Here is a 20,269-nt window from a genome sequence, read left to right on the forward strand (position 1 = left end):
CCATCCTTTTCAATTTATTTTGATCTCTGTTTTCAGTTATAGACTTTTCTCAGATAGTAGGGGCTGGAAAAATCTCAACACTCACCATTACATGACTTACACTCTTTGGTGTAGTACCAGGTGCTAAATCACAGTACATCTCCAAGACTAGAGACTTCGTCTTACCCTCTCCAGAAAATTAAATCTCCAGATGCTGTTGTAGTTAAGAAGAAGTAAGGAGGCAATCTCAGGGGTCAGTTCTCTTCTCTCACCCCAGTTCCTGATATACTTGGTACTGTCAGTTGCAAGGTTTTTTTAGGATTTTGTAGTGTATATTGGTAGTTAGTCAGCTTTCCCCAATCCTCTGAAGACTCTCTTGTCTTAGCTCTGCTAAGTCATTTTCTTCTTATCCATCTGCTTTTCAGCTTCTAAAATTTGTTGCTAACATTTTATTTTGTTCTCCTCAACCTTTAACTTTATGCTTTTTTTATTTAAAAAAAAAAAGGAAAAGAAAATCCCCTTACTGTATTTTTGGAGGGATTTCTAAAGAGGACAAGGAAAATCTATGCATGTTTTCAATCTGCCATCTTGATGCTTTTTATATTGCCAGAATTACAGCTTTTTATGAGTGTGAAAAAATAGAAATGCCCATTAAAAGGGGTTTATTTAAATAAATTGTGACTCAACCACACAGTGAAATAGTATCAGCCACTAAAACTGTTATGAAGGAATAACTTAATACCATAGAAAATTTCCGAATGGGCCTCCCTTGTGGCACAAGGGGTTAAGCACCACACTATGAAGCAATCTCAGCCTCTGCAGCACGAGTTTGATCCCTGGCCGGCCAGGGAGCAACCCACATGGCCAGGCAGACTGCTCCCCTCAGCAGGATATTTCAGTCAATCTGCCTGTTCTGTTCCCCACTCTGTCGCTGGTGGATCCTCTCTCACACACACACCCCCACCCCGCCTCTCTGGCGTGTACCCTAGCTCTTATATGCATAAATAAATAAATCTTTTTTTTTTTAATTCTGAATGTATTAAGCGAAAAATTAATTACAAACTATGTGTACAAAAAGGGTCACATTTATTAAAAGTATGTGTATTTTAAAGGGAGACTGTGTCTGCTAACTCATAGTTATAACTTACGGAGGAGAAAGTAATGCACCAAAGTTAAGGGTGCTTGCCTCTGAGTGGTGAGGTGATAGATCAGATACAAAAATGAATGCCCAAAAAAAACAAAATATTTCCAAGAAACACATAAGAGCAAGCATGTCTTCCTGCCAGAACCTTACATCATACTATTCTGCCAGATTGCTTGTAACTATGACCTGGGGGGTCACCAGGTCAAGCCTGTGTCCAGTGGTCGTCCAAAATTTTGTATAAATCCATGACCTTTCTCCTTTTTCCAGCCACCTAATGATCCCCACGGTATCCAGAGAGAAGATCTCATCCTGAGTCTTCGAGCTGTGCTGGCTTCTACACCACGATTTGCTGAGGTGAGTCTAGCCAAGGTTAGGATAACTAGCCTTGGCCCATAAAAGGCTCTGAAGAAAGAACTGTAAAAGCATGGGGGGATAGGAAGCTCCAGTGTATATTTTAGGGATGACATTCTGCAGATGTCTTCAGACTTGTGTGCCAAGTATCTTCAGATCTTCAAAGTAGAAAATGTTACCATCTCCTTTCAAGACGGTAATCCACTCCCTATCTGGTGCTATCTTTTGAAATCCTGTAACTGCCAAGTAGCCCATTTTTCAGGTAACTGGGGGTCTGGCCCCAGTTTGGCAGGAAGGTTGGTTTAGCCTCAACTCCTGACTCAAGCATAGCTCCCTGATGTAGCACCTACCCGAGGACATGGTTGGCCTTGTGTGGCCACACTTCCCATCTCAAACTTCGGTTCTTTTTCACTCCCACAGTTCCTGTTGCCCCTGCTGATTGAGAAAGTGGACTCTGAGATTCTAGGTGCCAAGTTGGATTCTCTGCAGACTCTGGTGAGTGATTTTTCTCTTTCCAGGGTCCAGCTGCCTGTAGATAATTTAGGGATGCTAAGCAATTACAGATTTTTGAAGAGCCAGAGAATTAAGTAGTCCTCAAAAGAGTGATGACCAGGATCTGGGCCTATGTGTTGACCTAAAGCCCTAGCTGCATGTTGTGAAAAATGGGGAAAGACTGACCAGGTTCCCCTCATGCTCACTTTCCATCAGTCCGGGTGAGCTCCTATTTTCTTTGCCCAGGTAGAACTATTAGGAAGTCCTTCTGGTTTTTCTGCTGAAAGCCAGGCTCCTTCAGGTGCCACTGTGCTGAGCTGCCTGCATATCCCAGGAAGCCGGGGAGTGCAGCTAGCTGATACTTGTGCTTACTTGGCAGAACGCTTGCTGTGCTGTGTATGGACAGAAGGAACTGAAGGACTTCCTGCCCAGCCTTTGGACTTCCATCCGCAGAGAGGTGAGTGTCACTTAGATAAACTGACTACTGTTAACCCAGTTAGCAGGCATGAGGGGAAAAAATACACTCTCCTTTTCCTGTTTTTGCTGTACCTGGCTATTCAGCAAGCAAGGGGAGGTTCCTTGCCATTCCTTCTAGTTGAATGGCAAGGGAAGTAGTCCCTGTGAGAGATTCAGCTGCTTGGTGATGGCATTTGATCACCTTTGTATATGTCTGCTTCCTGTTCTTCCTTGCTAAGAAGCCTAGGTCATGGTGCCCGTGGCACCAGACTGAGTAGAGGGATAGAGGAAGTGACTCATGATAGGAGATCCTAATAGCCACTCTTCAAAGTTGGCATTCTGTTTCCCAAAATGTATGTGTATTAATCCTAGTGCAACTAAGGACTTCTGAGAATATGCTAGTTGAGAAGAAATTCCCTTGAGGGCTCAATTTCCACTGCTCTCTCTCTCACACACACACACACGCCCCTCCCAAGGAAATAGGCAGTAGTGGGTGGGGTCTCACCGGGTGCAGGCTCACCTCAGTAGCCATGGGATCCCTCCCTGACAGGTGTTCCAGACGGCAAGTGAGCGGGTGGAGGCAGAGGGCCTGGCGGCCCTCCGCTCCCTGACTGCGTGTTTGTCTCGCTCTGTGCTGAGGGCTGATGCTGAGGACCTCCTTGACTCCTTCCTCAGCAACATTCAACAGGGTAATGGGGTCATGACAGCCAGAAAGGGGAGTGAGCACAACAGGGAGAAATTCCTTAAGAGCCAGTGGCTTTAGAACAAACTTGGGACTGAAGCCCTGCTTTGAATTGAAAACAAGTGAATGGGAGCTGCTAGTGAACTGCCCCAGGTGTCAGTGTCCCCTTTCTAAGAACTGCAGGGGAAGAATCAGGCCCCATTCGGCCTACTTCCCAGGTCTGTGATGTGCTGCCTCTCTAGACTGCAGGCACCATCTGTGTGAACCGGACATGAAATTGGTGTGGCCTAGTGCCAAACTGTTGCAGGCAGCTGCAGGTGCATCTGCCCGGGCCTGTGACCAAATCACCAGCAACGTACTGCCTTTGCTGCTGGAACAGTTCTACAAGCACAGTCAGGTAAGGGAGCGGAGCCTTTGGAGGCAGTGGTGGGGCCTGTGTGCTGACAGAGGGCAGACTAAGCATTGTGCTTGGGCCACATAAAAGCTTGGACTTTGCTCCATGAGCTGCTGCTGGTTCCCCTGTTCACTCTTTTTTCTGACACATAAAAGGATAATTCTCCCACTCCAGAGTAGTAGTATTGGAATCCTTTAAAATATTCCTTGAATCTGAGGTCCTTAAAACATTACAGAGCAACCAGCGGCGGACAATCCTTGAAATGATCCTGGGTTTCTTGAAGCTGCAGCAGAAATGGAGCTCTGAAGACAAGGGTAAGGTCACCGTCCAGGTGTGGTGTCCTAGGGCCTGCTGAGCACTACAGCTCTGTAAAGCGCACAAGCAACGAGGGCTACGGAGAAGTCTAGAGCAGGGCCCTGCTCTGAGGTTGGAGCACAGAGAACTCTTAACAGATAAGACCCGTATGCTTTTTTCTCCTGTGTGCTGCCCAAGTGGTCTTCGTATCCAGATGAGTCGGAGCTGTGTAAGACAGGATTTCCCTCTAACCTGAGCTCTGTCTCTCCCTAGATGAAAGGCCTCTGCGCGGCTTCAAGGACCAGCTGTGCTCGCTGGTCTTCACAGCACTGACAGACCCCAGCACACAGCTTCAGCTTGTTGGCATCCGTACACTCATGGTGTTGGGTGCCCAGCCAGGTACCCAAGAAAAGAAAAGGGGGGATTGGGCCCTGTCTTGTCATCTTCTCTCTTACATGGAGAGCAGCCCTGGCTCTCACTGCAACACTGGATGGTTGGAATTGAAGGGCTGTGGTGGCCAGAAAGGAAAGAAGGTGAGACTCATGTTCCCTCTAACACAGACCTCCTGTCTTCTGGGGACCTGGAGTCAGCAGTGGGTCACCTATACAGACTCAGCTTCCTGGAGGAGGATTCCCAGAATTGGTGAGAATCGGGGCCTCCCCGGTGGCGCAGCGGTTGAGCGCTGGGTTGCGAAGCTGCCCGCGGCCTCTGCGGCGCTGGTTCGATTCCCAGCTGCTCCCGGGCCACCAGAGGAGGGTCCCACATGGCGCACAGACCTCTCCTGCCGCCCGCTGCTCCCCTCAGCAGGGTACTTCGGTCATTCTGCCTGCTCTGCTCCCCGCTCTGGCTCTGGTGAATTCTCTCACCCTCCCATGCTTCTGACTGTACCCAGTGCATGAAAAAACAAACAAACAAATAAATAAGTAAAACATGCCTCTATTAAAAAAAAAAGTCAAAAAAAAACAAAATTGGTGAGAATCTACAGCAGCAAGACAGAGCAAGCTATTCCTGCCTCTTTGTCAGCAGCAGCAAGGATCAGGGCTCTCTGCTCTGACTGTTGGCTCTCCCTAGGGAAGGCGGGCACTGTGCTTGCCTCTGGTTGCTAACTGTTTGGAGTATGGGGCTGCTCTCTCTCTCTTCTTGGGCATTCAGGAGCCCTGTCCAATTTAGTGGTATAGGTAACTTGAACCCACACTTCACAAAGTAGCCTCAGAAGCCCACTGTCCTGTGTCTAATCCCAGGCTTAATGGTAGGCCTAGGCAAGAGAATAGTAGGCTCAGCTAATGCTCATCTGCCCTGTGTCCTCAGCAGGGTGGCAGCACTGGAAGCATCGGGAACACTGGCCACTCTCTACCCTGTGGCCTTCAGCAGCCACCTAGTGCCCAAGCTTACTGAGGAATTACGCATAGGTATGTGTCTCAGCGTCTATGGTCCACCCCTTTCCAGAGCGGCTTGTGCCTCGTGCTCACCATCACACAGTAAAACTTTGTCCCCTGGGTTGTTTTCAGAAGAGTCGGATTTGGCTAGAGGGGATAGGCCCACCAGAAGCTCCCGGCATCTGTGTTGTCTGCAAGCCCTGTCGGCTATATCAACACATCCCAGCATTGTCAAAGAGACGCTCCCTCTGCTGCTACAGCATCTCTGCCAGATGAACAAAGGTAATTACCAGCATAGCCATCACAGAGCTGGGCTGAATGGATCCCACAGTTGGCTTCAGAGTTGCTGCCTCTGAGGCAGTGGTTCCAACAATGGCTACATATGAGTCCCATGGCAACTTGTAAAATACTGATGCTTGGGCCTCACTCAGTGCAGCTGTATCAATCCTGAGGCAGGGTGGATTTGGGCTACAGAGCCTGAGTGGTTTTAACATGGAGTCAGAATCAAACAGCACCACTCTAATGCTGTGCTACTCAAAATACAGTCCCAAGTCCCAGTCAGCATCACAGACTTACCTGGGAGCTGATTAAAAGTGCAGAATCTTTCAGGCATCACTGAACAGAATCTGTATTTTAATAGGATTTCAGGTAACTCATACCCACCCTCAAGTTTGAGAAGCACTGTTCCAAGGCCTGCATGACAGCAGCAGTTGCTACTGCAAATCTCTGCATGTTCACCAAGGGCCCTAACATCTAAGCTCCCTGCTTTGCACTGTAGGGTCCTTGTGGTGAATTCAGAAGTTGTTACATAGTAGAAGTAACCTGGGAAAACCCTACAATGAAAGCTAGTTTCATTGAGTCTTCACATCTTTATAAAATGGGAATGATGCTTCTAGGGTTGAGAAGAAAAATGAGAAAATGCATGCGATGCTTTTGTTGCAAAACCTGGCTCAAAATTTGAATAGATGAAAAAAGCAACCGAGAGAATGAAATGACTTGACTCTGTAATAAGATACTCTTGATCTCTTCAGTCACTCGTCTTTGCTTGTTCTTGGCCTCTGCTGTAGCCAAAATGCCTGGAAGCGCTATTCAGAAAACCTGACAGAGAACACTTTCTCACCACACAGGCAATATGGTTGCAGGACCAGCTGAAGTTATTGTCATCTGTCAGAGCCTCCAGCAGGTGGCAGAAAAATGCCAGCAGGACCCTGAGAGCTGCTGGTACTTCCATCAGACAGCTATACCTTTCCTGCTGGCCTTGGCTGTACAGGCTTCCATGCCAGGTGACTCCCCATCTCACCTCCTAGTCCTCCTCTGGCACTTTGGCTTCCATTAGTTAAACAGCACTGTCTCCCTTGGGGTATCACTGGTGTTGCATTTTGTACCTGCAGAGGCTTATATGGAAAATCTGTTGTCCCCAAGAATGAGATTTCACTTCAAGCAAAAGGTGCCAACCTGACCTAAATCTACTAGGGTTAGCAATGCTCAAAAGCACTCACATCTTTCTTCCTTCCTTTTCATTGCCATATATTGGGTTGTCAGAAAAGTCCTTTTTTTCCCTTTGAAAAACAGAAAAAAATGTGTCAAGACTTTTCCGACAACCCAATAATTTAGTTAGAATTAAGTCATGAAATCAAGTAGGCCAAGTTGGGTTTGATCTTCAGCTTCAGCACCTGCTAACTTAGGCAGAGATAATTAGCCTTTCTCAGCCTCTATTTCCTCACGTGTAAGAGATAAAAAGTATCACAAAATAGTTGGTAAGGATTAAATAAAATAATGTGCCTGGCGATAAGTATCCTATGCATAGTAGCTGCTAACATAAGATAAAACCATGTTGTCTCTTTATATATATTTTTTTAAGATTTATTTATTTATATAAACACTGGGTACAGTCAGAAGCACGGGAGGGTGAGAGAATTCACCAGAGCCAGAGCAGGCAGAAGGACCGAAGTACACTGCTGAGGGGAGCAGCGTGCGGCAGGAGAGGTCTGCGCGCCATGTGGGACCCTCGCCCGGTGGCCGGGGATCGAACCTGTGCTGCAGAGGCTACGGGCAGCTTTGCAACCCAGCGCTTAAACTCTGCACCACTCGGGAGGCCCTCTCTCTTTATATTTTTAAAAGACTAAATGACTTCTGATGTTGAAACCTTCGTACTGGCTGGCCTTAGTTTACAGTTTTGCCCAGTCTGAGGACTGCACAGAGTTTTCAAGAGCTCTTTGGCCTACACTGGACCACTCCTGCTCCTGAGGCCTTGCTGGTTAATGGGCTGCAGCACCACGAGAGGACAGGTTAAAGCTGTTGTGTGTGGCCTCCCTCGTGGTGCAAGGGGTTAAATCTCAGCACTGTGAAGCAATCCGCAGCTCTAGGGAGCTAACCCACATGGCAAAGCAGATCTCTATCAGTCCACCTGTTCTGCTGCTCACTTTGTCTCTGGTGATCTTCTCACCCACCACCCACACCTCTGGCCTACACCCCAGCTCTTGTATGCATAAATAAATCTTTAAAGAAAAAAAACAAAACTGCTCTGTGGTCCCGAGAGTCCAGCCCCAAAGCCATGACGGTGAGAGGACCTAATCGTTTGGATGTCTGAGCCATAGTCATGGTTTGTGAGTGTGTGTGTTGGATTCCACAGAAAAGGAGCCCTCGCTTCTGGGAAAGGTGCTGCTGGAGGATGAGGTTTTGGCAGCCATGGTGTCTGTCGTTGGCACTGCCACCACACACTTGAGCCCTGCGTGAGTACACCCACGGATGTGGCTTGGTCCCAGGGGAAGGGTCGCATAATTGGTAGAAGCAGCAGACAGCTGCCTCTGAGCTGTCCTTCTACCCAGATTTAAATGTGGAGGCAACTATTTCTTTCATAAGTTTAGCTGGCAAAATAAGGTGTTTTTTTTTAGCACCATGGACTATGGGACTATGGGCTGCAGACGTATTGAGAATCACCTATGAAGCATTTTTCAAATCCACGCTGGGTTCTCTCACTAGTAAGCTCCAGAAGAATAGGAATTTGATGTGTCTGTTCATTGATGTATTTACACTAGGGCTGACAGGATGGTTCCTGTAATCTGTTCTGAATTAAGATTTGTTGGATGCGTGAATGTTTATGCCCTGGCTCATTGATTCCATGACTGTAACATGAATCCCAAGGCTGCTTTAGAACCCTGGCTCCTTGGTGATACCTAATGCTCTACCCTCAGCTTAGCTGCCCAGAGCGTCGCTCACATTGTGCCCCTCTTCTTGGATGGCAACATCTCCTTTCTGCCTGAAAACAGTTTCCCCTGCAGATTCCAGCCATTCCAGGTAAGGGTCTGATGGATCAAATGGGGAGATTCTTGGGACTTCAGTCATTCAAAATTACTTTTTAGGTTACTCTAGGATGGGGATTGGGGCTGACCAGGCTGTAGCTGGCAGGACAGGCTTGATAGGGCTCTTTTTCATTTCTAGGATGGCTCTTCAGGGCAGAGACGGCTGGTTGCACTGCTTATGGCCTTTGTCTGCTCCCTGCCTCGAAATGTGAGTGAGCACATTTGGGGGAGTACCCTATTTAACTGGTTCCCTGGTGACTTCTGGGCTGGAATTTGTTCCAGGCTGAGCTCATCATCTGTTTTCCCCACTGGAGAAGTTTTCATTCAGCCTGGCCCCTGCTGCCACTTCTGGGTATCTATTGGCGTTCAAGTGTTCTCTGGGTCCATTACATAGCCAGGTCTTCTGTAGGTGGAAATCCCTCAGCTGAACCAACTCATGCGGGAGCTTTTAGAGCTGAGCTGCTGCCCCAGCTGCCCCTTCTCCTCCACTGCCGCTGCCAAGTGCTTTGCAGGACTCCTCAACAAGCACCCTGCAGGTACTGGGGTGAGGCTGTGGGTCGGGAGCTTCCCTGAACCAGCTACCAGTAACTCCTGAATGCACTCTCATTCTCTTCCAAAAAAGAGCTTGCTAATAATAGGATAGAGTTCTCAGGGGACAGCACTTGGGACAAGAGTCAAGACCTGAATTGGGTGAAGCTTTACAGGACCCGTGAAGATAAGGGGGTACAAGCAGTGTTGTCTAGTTTTGTTATCCTACTCCCTAAAGGAGCGATTATGAATAAATCTTTATTAGAAGTAGACAACTTTTTCTTTTTGAATGCCAGCACTCCTGTGTTATGAGAAAACCATGCTCACAGACTGGTGTGGTAGAGCTGAGTGAGCAAAGTCCACAGCCAAAACGACACTGTTCTTTTCTAACAGCTGCCCAGGGACCTCTGCATTTCAGTGATTTACACCTTTGTTGTTAAAAGAGAAATAGGGCACCTTTGTATCAGCATTTCCCCTCTCCTTTTTAGGGCAACAGCTGGATGAATTCCTACAGCTGGCTGTGGACAAAGTGGAGGCAGGTCTGAGCTCTGGATCCTGTCGTCACCAGGCCTTTATATTGCTGCTCTGGGTAAGGAGCAAGAATGGATTCTGGTTAGACAGACAGTTAATGTCTGGTTAAAATAAAATTTGTCCAATTGACCTGGGATCACAAGCATGCGTCTCGGGTTCTGGGGCTGGACCGGCATGCCCTGACTGTTCTCGTTCTCTCCAATTACAGGTAACAAAGGCCCTAGTACTCAGATACCATCCTCTCAGCTCCTGCCTTACAAACCAGGTAGGTCCTTTCTGGAGACAGGAGAACCCAAGACCTATCAGAACTTCCCTGTTGAATTCTATTTCTCCCACAAACAACAGCCATCCTCATCCTCCTCTTTTGGGTATTTAAGGTTTTTCTCCCTGATGTACTTTAAAGACTCTCTTTTCTCCAGCTCATGGGTCTCCTGAAAGATCCAGAACTAGGCCCAGTAGCAGCAGATGGCTTCTCTCTGCTCATGTCTGACTGCACTGATGTGTTGACTCGTGCTGGCCATGCTGAAGTGCGGATCATGTTCCGCCAGCGTTTCTTCACGGACAACGTGCCTGCTTTGGTTCAAGGCTTCCATGCTGCTCCCCAAGGTGAGGGGAGTCTAAAAGTAAGGCCCCAGATAAACAGACCTCTCCTTTGCTCGGGCCACTCTGCCTAAAAGAAGTTAAGGAAGGACCCGAATGTTTCTTTAAAACTATACTGTGGGGCCTCTCTGGTGGCGCAAGGGGTTAAGCACCGCACTATGAAGCAATCTGCAGCCTCTGCAGCACGAGTTCAATCCCCAGCTGGCCAGGGAGCAACCCACATGGCGCAGCAGACTCTCCTGACTCACCCACTGCTCCCCTCAGCAGTGTACTTTGGTCAATCTGACTGTTCTTTTTTATTTATTTATTTTTTCAATCTGACTGTTCTGTTCCCCACTCTGTCTCTGGTGAGTCCTCTCACCCCCCGCATCTCTGGCCTGTACCCCAGCTCTTGTATGCATAAATAAGTAAATCTTTTTTTTTTTTTAAATAAATTTTATTGTTATATTCCCCATACAATTGCAGCCCCCCCATTCTGACCCCAATCCCTCCCCTCCCGCCCCCCTAAAAGTGTCTCTGGTTCATAGATTTTTGTTGATTTTGATTTTCACTATCTTATAGTTATTCATTTTCCTAGTCCCTTATTTAAGTTTTCTAGATTCCTGCTATGAGTGAGACCATCCGGTATTTTTCTTTTTCTTTTTGGCTTATTTCGCTGAGCATGATCCCTTCCAGCGCCTTCCATGTTGCTGCAAATTGCATGTGTTTATCTTTTTTGAATGCTGAGTAATATTCCATGGTATATATGTACCACATCTTCTTGATCCAGTCATCTATTTTTGGGCATTTGGGTTGTTTCCAAAGCTTAGCTATTGTAAACAGTGCTGCTATAAACATAGGGGTGCAGGTGTTCTTTGGAATTGATGTTTCTGTGTTCTGTGTAAATAAGTAAATCTTAAAAAAAAAAAAAAAACAACTATACTGTGGTATGCACCTGAAGGGCTGGACTTCCAGATTGTTGACTTACTCTTTTCCCTCAGTGGACATATATCTCACTTATTCTGGGCTTCAGGAACATTTCTTTTTAACCCCTTTGTAGGCTGATATCCCAGCTTCATCAGAAATTGGAGTTGAATTCTCACACTGTGTATCTGAGCTTTTTTTCCCATAAGCTTTTCCATTTTTTACAGATGTAAAGCCCAATTACCTGAAGGGTCTCTCTCATGTACTTAACAGACTACCTAAGCCTGTGCTCTTGCCAGAGCTGCCCACGGTAAGCCTTGCAGTTAGAGCCTCTAAGCAGGAACCAAGCCGTCCCCCAGCTGAAATAAGGGCTACAAAGGGGAAAAGAATGCCTATCTCATCATCCCCACCTTTTGTGACCCCTCAGCTGCTTTCCTTGCTGCTGGAGGCCCTGTCCTGTCCTGACAGTGTGGTACAGCTCTCCACCCTCAGCTGCCTTCAGCCTCTTCTACTGGAAGCACCCCAAGTCATGAGTCTTCACGTTGATACCCTTGTCACCAGGTTTCTGAACCTCAGCTCTAGCCCCTCCATGGTGCGTTGAGCCCTAGCAACTTGGGTACCTGCGGGTCTCCTTCGCAGAACTCCCCTCACCTCCTTGCTGTGTTTTAGGCTGTCCGAATCGCGGCGCTGCAGTGCATGCACGCTCTCACGCGTCTGCCCACCCCCGTGGTGAGTACCTCGGTTGCCTGTCTCTGGCCTGAAACTTCTCAAAAAAGCCAAAGGGTTACCTGTTTTTCCTTAGTCAAGTGGGACTGACCACCCAGCTATGTGGCTGAGGTCTGACCTGCAGGGTACCAGTAGGCAGGATTTGCCTGACTACCAATGTAGCCATCCTGGCATTGTCACTAGAATCACTAAGGAAGTGGGCGAAGTTTAGTTGTAGAGCCGGAGTAGTGGCTCTTCTGGTTGCCGTGGTTGAGCAAGGCTAAGATCAGTTCCTCTAACTCCACAGCTGCTGCCGTACAAACCACAGGTGATCCGGGCCTTAGCCAAACCCCTGGATGACAAGAAGAGGCTAGTGCGCAAGGAAGCAGTGTCCGCCAGGGGCGAATGGTGAGTTTCTAGGTCATGGGGAGAAATGGGATTGAAAAGACCTTCAACACTAATGCTGCCAACATTCTTTTTGCTGCAGGTTTCTGCTAGGGAGCCCTGGCAGCTGAGCTGTTGGTCCTGGCTGAGACTGCCCTGACAGACAATCTGATCCGGAATTACTAATGAACGAGCCCCCTTGTCCAAGGCAGGGAGAACACTGACCTCTGGTTGCCTGTCCCACAGACACTGCACAAGTGCTGGGCCCCTGATGCATGGCTGTGCAAGAAACACAGGAGTCCTGATTTCTAATGGATCTGTGTAGTTACTAAGTGTGAGACTACTGTGTCTGAAGAAAGATCTTGGTCATGGGCTCTTCCACTTCATGTCAGGAAAGGGAGGTGTGCTGCTGAGGATGAATGCAGATGAGTGTGGCCCTGAGGACCAGAGATGGCGAGTGTTTGTGTACCTGCTAGAGAATAAAGATTTTTTTTTGGTAATGGGACTGTCAAATATCTCTGCCTCTGCACTTAGGTCTCAGTAGCTCATAATCAGGAGTGTCACTACTAAAGCAACTAAGCTAGAAGAACAGTGATGCAGGGCTTAGCAAAGAATTCTTCGGGGCCTCCAAGTTGGGCATGGGGTAGCATCACCAGAAAGCCTGTTCACCAGGCACTGACCCAGACTTCCCGTTCCCCACCCTAGGGTGAAGGCAAAGGATGATCAGCTATGTATCTTTAAAAACCAAATACCTTTATTTTTGCTCCCTTCAGCAGCACATGAGAAGTGGCAGTGACCTCAGCAGTAGGCCCGGTATCTTTGCCCTGTTGAGAAGCCAGGATCTCAGCTCAATCATTCAGGTGTTTTCTCAGACAGCAAGTGAAAGAGGTGGTAGCCAACCCCAGTGCTGTAACCTGGAGGAGGTGGGGTCAGCACCCGGCAAGGTTGCTAGCTGCCTAATCTCCAGTCTGGGGCTGGAACTTCTGTTTGCCTGAGTAAAGGGACATCAGTCCTAGAGTGATTCCACATCATGCCTTGCTTCTGCAGTGGCCGGGAAATTGGTCCTTGAGTTTCCCTGCACATTACCCAAAGGCAAGGTCCACTGGCTCTTCTTGCTCAAAGATTCCAAGAAGCTACCCTTGGAGGTCCTTGAGACAAAGCAGGAAGCAGAGTGATGTTCAAGTTGTGGTTGACACTCCAGTTCACACTGCCATCACAGAGGCTGAGTGAGCAGTCACCCAGGGGGGAGGGTCCCAGCTCATTCCATTCCCATGGGGCAAGTGACTGGAAGGTAAAAGCACCCGAGTGAGCCAGTGCCTACAAGAGAAGACAGAAATGTCTCTTGAGTTCTAAGAGTTAGTTCTTGGTCCTTCCTGATCCTCATTCCTTAGCAAGGACACATCAAGGTAGCTGAAGTTACCTTGGCATTAATCACAAAGGTAATAAAAAAAAATTTCTAACTTTGTCCAACAAATGTGCCTGCTAGTGCCTTGAAAATCTTACAGGTTTTGAGCTAAATTTCTTAGGCGCCACTGCAGGCACAGGCAGGCAGAAGTGTACCAAGAACAGGAAAGGAAGGAAGAGGGCAGTACTTTTGGTCCGCATGTTGCTGCCCTCTTACAATCTGAAGAATTATTTACACTGGGTCTCCCGGGCTAGCTTCATTTATTATCTTAGGGCCTCTGTCACAGAGTACTTCAGTTCCACATGGGACTGGCTGGAACTCCACACACTGCTATACAAATGGAAGGTGACAGCCGGCTCCCATACCCTTCCTAGAGGACGTTCTCAAGATTCTCGTGAAGTTGTCTATAAACCTCATCTGGTATTAATCCACACGGTTTTGGCCTAAACCCCTTTGTTCAAATGAGCAATGATTTGTATTCCTAGAGTCTAGAACTGCACTGTCCAATATAATGGCCACTAGCCACCAGCCTATTTAAGTTAGTAAAACTAAAGTTAAAAATTCAATTTATGGGTGCTTTAGCCACATCCCAAGTGTGCAGGAGCCACATGTGGCTAATGTCTTAGCATAGGCAGAGGACATTTTTCCCACAGACCCTAGTCTAGATGTTTTACTTTACCTTCCTGTGTCCACGCCCAGGAATACCTTCCAGTTATCCAAGCAGCCATAGTTGTAATGATTCTTGAAAACCTAAAGCCAAAAAAAACATGTTCTATAAAGCCCTTTTACTTAATCCCCTTTTCATTTTCAAGTTTGAACTGGTAACAGCTTGGAAAGTCTAGGCCTTTTATAATGGCCCTGACGAAGGCCCCTGTTTAGAGCTGGCAGATTCCGTTCCCACCCGCCCCTCCCCACCAAGCCCTCAGCCCTACTCACTCTGCCCTTGGCCTGCAGACGTCGTCTCTCCTTCCTGTTGATGTGCCTTTCAATACTAGTCTCACCTCGACTGATGAGAACAGCATGCCATATAGTCAGGGCCCCCAGGGCAAGTGCTACGGAACTAAGGAAAGAGGGGCAAAGGTTGGTGGGCAGCTTAAGAGGGAATTGGAGGCTACCAGCAGGTCTGACATTGAGTTGAGTAGTAATGACTGACTAGGTCTCATTTCCCAGTCTACATCCTAGATGAACTTGTACTTCACCCCATCTATAAAAAGCACCACAGAAAAAGCATCACCATGGACTAAGAATAAATCATGTGACAAAGAGAGTGAGGAAGTAAGTCTGAATTACTAATAAATACATTCTGAATTTCCTAAAACACCCATGTTTAAAAGGTAGAAGGCACTAGGGACTAGAAGGGGATGGCACAAAATTCAGATTCCAGCCCTACCCTTCCCAGCTGTGTATCCTGGAACAAATCACTTCACTCTTCTAATTCCCAGCTTTCCTCATCCATAAAATACAGCCACCTACCCTTTAGCAAAGAGTTAACATACTCTGGTACATAAAAAACATTCAATGCTAATATCCTTAGTTTTCCTTGACCCAAAATGCAGAAGAAAATTAAGCCCTGACCCTTTGCCAACCTAAATGAGACTAAGAACAACAGCAGTTCACATGAGGATGGGTTCCTACCTGCAGGTGGGCACTAAAATGGTTTTTCTGAAGTTGCCCCTCAACTTGAGAGTAAGGGGCCTCCCCTGGTGGCGCAGCGGTTGAGCGCTGGGCTGCGAGGCAGCTGGCAGACACTGCAGCGCCGGTTTGTTCCCCGGCCACCGGTGAGGGTCCCACAAAAAAAGTAAGTAAGAGCAAGATACCTGCACAGGAACCAGAGGTAGACAAGGCTCTTGTGAGTCACCCTTTCTCGGAAGGAGAAGGTGGGCGGTGGGGTCTGGTGATAAGTCTAGAAAAGAAAACAGCATGTCTGGTTCATTTGCTCTGCTGGTCTCTACCTGAGTCCCCAGCACCTTCAGGCAGGGAAGTGACCCAAGCCCAGGACAAGAGAATAGGGTGTAAAGCCACAGAGGAGTCAGGGCAGCAGCCAGATGGGTGGACCAAGCCCAGCGGCGGCATCATGTGGACAAACACTGGGCAGAGCAGGTCTGGACAGGATGGCAAAGCACAAAAGGAACCGACCCTGGGCCTTGAGGTTTGACAACACAAATGGGGCTCCAGGGGAAGCTACTCCACTCCCCAGCGAGAACTCGTTCACTGTGTGGCTGCCAACACTGAGGAGAGCAGATACGCACCCCAAATGGAGTAAGGGGGGGTAGAACTCTGAGCTCCACTAAAGACCCAAAGGCCAGCAGACGTACAATCGTGAACCCAAGATCTGCTCAGAATAGAGTCCTGAGAGCCCCAGGGAGAAGGAACGATCCTGATACAGACCCAGAGCGAAGGATGATCAGACTGGCCCAGCCTGATCTCTGTCCCCTGGAACCCCATTACACAGACTAACATAGACTCCTTGCTGCTCAGGCCATCACCTAGGCAGAGTCCTTGCTCAGCCCAAAGGAGGTGATCATGGGATAGAGCTGAAAATAGCAAGGAATTTCAGCTTGTCCCCAGGTCACTTGTGTACCAAAGGCAGACAGCCTCCCAGAACGCTCCTGATCTGGTCTGCAACTCAACCAGCAGGTCAGCCCCAGTTGCCTCAGCAACTACACCCCTGGCCTGAGCAGCAGGAGGCAGTGGGGTGCGGACGGCCCACCTGATTGGCAACCGCCTGTAGTTTGTTCTTGTCGAGTTGTTTCATTTTCTAAGGGGAGGGAAAACAGTGCTGGTTATACTCTCCGGCCTCTAGGATAGGGGGCAACTCCTTAGAGACAGATTCCACATCCACACTTCTCTCTGAGTTGCCCTGCTCCTGGCCATGGGCTCACCTCGATGGCAGCATAAGCCTCCCGGAAAAGGTCCCAACTGCCGTAGCTGCAGTATACACAGCCCAGGGTCATGAAAAAGCAGAAAGAGAAGAAGTACCGATGGTTATAGTGGCCCACACAGTTGTTTAGCCAGGCTGGCAGAGGAAGGATTAAGGACAAGATCCAACACAACTTCAGAAGGTCTGACCCTTGGTTATGATGGTATCATCCAAGGCCAGGGCTGCCAGTCACCAAGAACTATTTTCCAAAAGCAAGAAAATATGAGACTGTTCCCAGAGGTTGAGATGAAAGCGTTATACGTTTCTCAAAGTCCTGAGAAGTCCCGCCAGGAAATCATGAAAATTCTGAACTCCTTCAGGAAAATTAATCTGCCACTACTTCAACCTAGCTGGGTTAGCCAGACATCTGTGTGGGACAGCAGAAGGGGACCAGTGGTTCCATCTGCTGTACCCAGTAAATAACCACTGAAGCCCAAACATCTCCTTCCATCCAATAGACATCAGCAGGACAGTCTACCAAAGCAAGAGCTAATAGAACAGGTGCCTGGCTCCAAGAAGACCCATCCCAGAGAACAAGCAAGCCTCCTGCTTCCCCCAGGAGATGGTCCGCACAACTCCTCCTAACATCTGGCGAGCCCCTGTTCTCTGCAGGGGGATGCTAGAAGCCTTGGGTGTATGGCTCTCAACCAACCCTGTGCAGTGCTCTGGAGCTAAAGAAGGAGCCTCAGGCAGGAGAGATAACAAAAGGATACGGCAGTGATGATCCATCTTCAGCACACACCTGTGAGGGAGGGACACAGGCTCTGTTACGGTGGCCAAGGTTCTTGAGATGTCAGTGCCAATCCTTTCCTACAAGGACCAGCATCCTGCTGAGGTGGAAAGGGCACAGACTTTGAAGACAGCCAGGCCTTGCTGCAAATCCTGCTCTACTGGCTATGTGACAGTGGACAAGGTAACTCATCTCTCAGAACCTAGGTTTCCTCAAGTGGTGATAGTGTCTCACTCATAGGACCATCCTGAGGACCAAGAGTCACAATACAGAGGATACCTCGCCTGGCCTGGTTCAAGAAGGGCACTTCATAAATGTCTGATCAAACTCTATGTCTAGACTTTGCCCTAGAGCTAGAGTGAAAGGGCCATAGCTGGGGTTCACAGAGAGCAAAGCCAAACCCACCTGTTGCAGATGCTGCAGTGGTGTGTCCGGGCTGGTTTGGGGTAAATGCACTTCTTACAGATGGAGACTGTTGCAATATCGTTCCTGCCCTGTGTAAAGGGAGAAAAGAATCACGACAACTGTGGCAGCACCAGTTTTGTGCCCCAAAAGATACCAAAGGCACTCTCCCTCCCCACCCTTGGGATGGTTCTCACAGCCTATGGCTTCCCCGCCCTCCTGCCCCCATGGAACATACCTGGGGTGGGTATCCAGGTGGAGTGGTGATGGCCTGGTAGTAATGGAAGACGATGAGGGTCAGGTTCCAGTGACTATAGAAGAAATGCCAGCAGAGTCGTGGCACTGAGTAGGTTTGGAGTATGAGGGGCAGGACGCACAGGTAGGCAATGGCCACGATGGAGCTGGTCAGCACGATCACCAGCACCACGAACACCTGCCAACACCAGTGAGGTCAGGAAGGCACAACGGGAGCTCACCAGCACCCTGAGCAGACTCAGGAAGTTCCCTGGGATCGGGGGCTGGACTCCCAAGCTTGTTATGACTCCATCAACACATGTCCCTCTGCCACCCCCAAACACCTTCCTGCTCCCTGGACGTCACTCACCACCCCACACCAGCGGATCACGTTGTCCACCAGCCAGTAGACAGGCTCAAAGGCAGCATCGACGGCGGTGTCACTGCCCCCAAAGGAGTTGTAGAGCAGGGAGCGCAGGCAGACCTTGCCATAGCGCCATCGCTGTACCAGGCCCCGGAACAGAGGTGGGCAGCGGCGCCTGTAGCCCAGGAGCAGAAGCAGGCGCAGACAGAGGCGGGCAGGGCCCAGCAGCAGGCTCCGCTGGCTCCGCATGGCTCCTGGGAGAGCACACCATTGTGAGGGGCCAGCCTGAGGCTGTCCCTCCCTATCCCATCAGTGGGGAAGCCTGGAGCACCAGCTTAAAGACAAAGACCTAAAACAGGCTCAGTCACTAGCTGTGGAAAGCAGGAAGGCGACTTCACTTCTCCATGGAGTGTGCAGTGCCAGGATCCCAACCAGAATATGGCGGGTAGGAGGCATGAAGGTTCAGAGTCTGCAGAAATCCTACTTACATCACACTACGTGGTTGCGCAGCAAATCCAAGATGATGCAAACCTAGAGTAAAGGACCACAGAAAAGGGGTGAAGGAGAGGGAGGCAGCTCTGAGCCAAAGCAGGGTCTTTGGAGTTGTCTATGTAGACAAACCCTTGGGTGGCGCACAGCCAATGTGCACAGAGCTGCCCCCACCTGTCTCTGTGGGTCTGGCCACTGTAGCAGAGGCTTCCTGGGGTCTCTTGCCTGCCCTGGTCGACAGACCTACCTCCTCTAACAATTTTCTTCACCAAGTTACAGCCAGTGGGGGAGTGAGTGTACAGCATGTGGATCCCGCCATCTAAGTCTTGGCAAAAGATATTCCTCCTTCCTACCCCTCTGGGGTGCTGGTACAACCCAGCAGACCCAACCTGGTAGCATGAGAGTCCCCACATCCTGTCAGGACAGCTCAACTACCCCCGCATGATAGAAGGTGCTTTGTCTCCAATTTCAGTCCCAACCCCACCCCAAACTGAAGCCAAGACGTCAGGTATTCAGAGCAGAGTAATATCACAGGTGGGAGAGTCAGGCAGTGAGAGGGGGGCCTCCATGCTGGTGGCCCATGCAGACCACAGGGCCTGCCTGTTAGTGCTAAGTCCCCCCTACCCTGTTCTAGTTGAACACTCAAGAGTTTCTTTAGTGGTTGCTGTCCTTGATTCCAAGCTTCCCAGCCAAGCTTCCCAGCTTTTTAGCCCCTTCTACATTTCCCCAAGTATTTTCACCTCCTCCACATCAGGAAAAGTGATTAGTGTTCTACATCACCCAAAAGTCATGGAGGTCAGCTGCTCATGCAATGCCCAGAAGAGAAGACAGATTCTTTCAAAAGTCTCAGTTCTTTTCCTTACCAGAAATTATCTCATTTTCCCCTACAGCTACTTTGTCCGTAGCAACTCCACTGACTTATTTAACAGGCAGCTCAAAACCCAGAAGAAACTGGAGGAGGCTCTTTCACTGTAGGGATAGTTTCAATTCAGTAACTGGAGCAAGGTGCTCTCCTTGCACCCTGGCTCATTCCCACAAGAGGTCTTTCAAAGAAAACAATTACCTCCTTCCACAAGCCCTCCAGTGATCTAAGGCTAAAAATCCAAAGGACAAGGCCTACAGAGAAAGAGAAGAAAGGCATTTCAATAGGTACTCACTCTCCACACCAGGATAAAGCCACCAAGGAGGAAAAATATTAAGGGGCAGTGTAGAAAAGGACAAAAGGAAAAACTCAAACTTCCTGCCTCCTTTGAACTGGACTCCTTTTACTTGGAACCATGATTTGGCTTGAAGCATGAGCTTTCAGAATGGCACATAGTCACAATGAAATGTAAGACAAGGACAAAACAGATTATTCCACAACAAAGCTAGGTGACTTAGATTGTTCATATCACTGTTCATTCCCTTACTAGGGCTAATGGAGAGTTTCCTACTTGCTAAAATAGTTCTTATAGCAATAGCTTGCAAATAAGATGGATTCCTGACTTGTAGCAAACACAAGTTACATGCCATTTCTCCTGGTCTACACACACAAAAACTTCCTTCTCAGATTCTCAACTTTTCAGATTACTCTCAAAAGTTGGAACTTCTGGGGCCTCTGTGGT

At 48.6% G+C, this 20,269-nt stretch overlaps 2 protein-coding genes across 10 annotated transcripts in view; one reads left to right on the forward strand and one right to left on the reverse strand.

Annotated features, from left to right (window-relative positions):
- MMS19 (MMS19 homolog, cytosolic iron-sulfur assembly component) overlaps positions 1-12,557 on the forward strand; it is a gene marked incomplete at its 5' end in the record, with an annotated part of 34,202 nt that extends 21,645 nt beyond the window's left edge. For 2 of the 4 annotated variants that reach the window (XM_084246050.1, XM_084246052.1), the window contains 23 exons: positions 1,391-1,477; positions 1,895-1,969; positions 2,346-2,423; positions 2,973-3,111; positions 3,347-3,501; positions 3,734-3,812; positions 4,066-4,191; positions 4,353-4,434; positions 5,101-5,201; positions 5,301-5,450; positions 6,296-6,451; positions 7,801-7,900; positions 8,363-8,465; positions 8,610-8,678; positions 8,880-9,006; positions 9,487-9,587; positions 9,738-9,794; positions 9,949-10,135; positions 11,260-11,342; positions 11,460-11,624; positions 11,702-11,761; positions 12,045-12,145; positions 12,225-12,557. In XM_084246050.1, coding sequence (XP_084102176.1) covers positions 1,391-1,477; positions 1,895-1,969; positions 2,346-2,423; positions 2,973-3,111; positions 3,347-3,501; positions 3,734-3,812; positions 4,066-4,191; positions 4,353-4,434; positions 5,101-5,201; positions 5,301-5,450; positions 6,296-6,451; positions 7,801-7,900; positions 8,363-8,465; positions 8,610-8,678; positions 8,880-9,006; positions 9,487-9,587; positions 9,738-9,794; positions 9,949-10,135; positions 11,260-11,342; positions 11,460-11,624; positions 11,702-11,761; positions 12,045-12,145; positions 12,225-12,252 — 2,409 coding nt within the window. In that variant the 3' untranslated portion in view covers positions 12,253-12,557. The remainder of the gene's footprint in view (positions 1-1,390; positions 1,478-1,894; positions 1,970-2,345; positions 2,424-2,972; positions 3,112-3,346; positions 3,502-3,733; positions 3,813-4,065; positions 4,192-4,352; positions 4,435-5,100; positions 5,202-5,300; positions 5,451-6,295; positions 6,452-7,800; positions 7,901-8,362; positions 8,466-8,609; positions 8,679-8,879; positions 9,007-9,486; positions 9,588-9,737; positions 9,795-9,948; positions 10,136-11,259; positions 11,343-11,459; positions 11,625-11,701; positions 11,762-12,044; positions 12,146-12,224) is intronic. The other 2 variants (XM_084246051.1, XM_084246053.1) reach the window with 2 other exon arrangements.
- A 600-nt stretch (positions 12,558-13,157) lies between these two features.
- ZDHHC16 (zDHHC palmitoyltransferase 16) lies at positions 13,158-18,430 on the reverse strand (the record flags this gene model as incomplete). Of its 6 annotated transcripts, none has more annotated exons than XM_084245348.1 (10): positions 13,158-13,438; positions 14,206-14,276; positions 14,463-14,586; positions 15,344-15,429; positions 16,237-16,284; positions 16,409-16,542; positions 17,160-17,188; positions 17,582-17,670; positions 17,817-18,011; positions 18,183-18,430. In XM_084245348.1, the coding sequence occupies 10 exons, from the start codon at positions 18,423-18,425 to the stop codon at positions 13,324-13,326; spliced, it is 1,134 nt and encodes a 377-aa protein (XP_084101474.1). In that variant the 3' UTR covers positions 13,158-13,323. The 6 variants fall into 6 exon arrangements, with proteins under 6 accessions (XP_084101474.1, XP_084101470.1, XP_084101471.1 ...); XM_084245344.1 differs by having other exon boundaries at positions 14,463-14,532; positions 18,183-18,425; XM_084245345.1 differs by lacking the exon at positions 17,160-17,188 and having other exon boundaries at positions 16,409-16,454; positions 18,183-18,425.
- Positions 18,431-20,269: the final 1,839 nt, after the last annotated feature.

The sequence above is a fragment of the Talpa europaea genome, assembly GCF_964194135.1.
Source record: "Talpa europaea genome assembly, chromosome: 10".
NCBI lineage: Eukaryota > Metazoa > Chordata > Mammalia > Eulipotyphla > Talpidae > Talpa > Talpa europaea.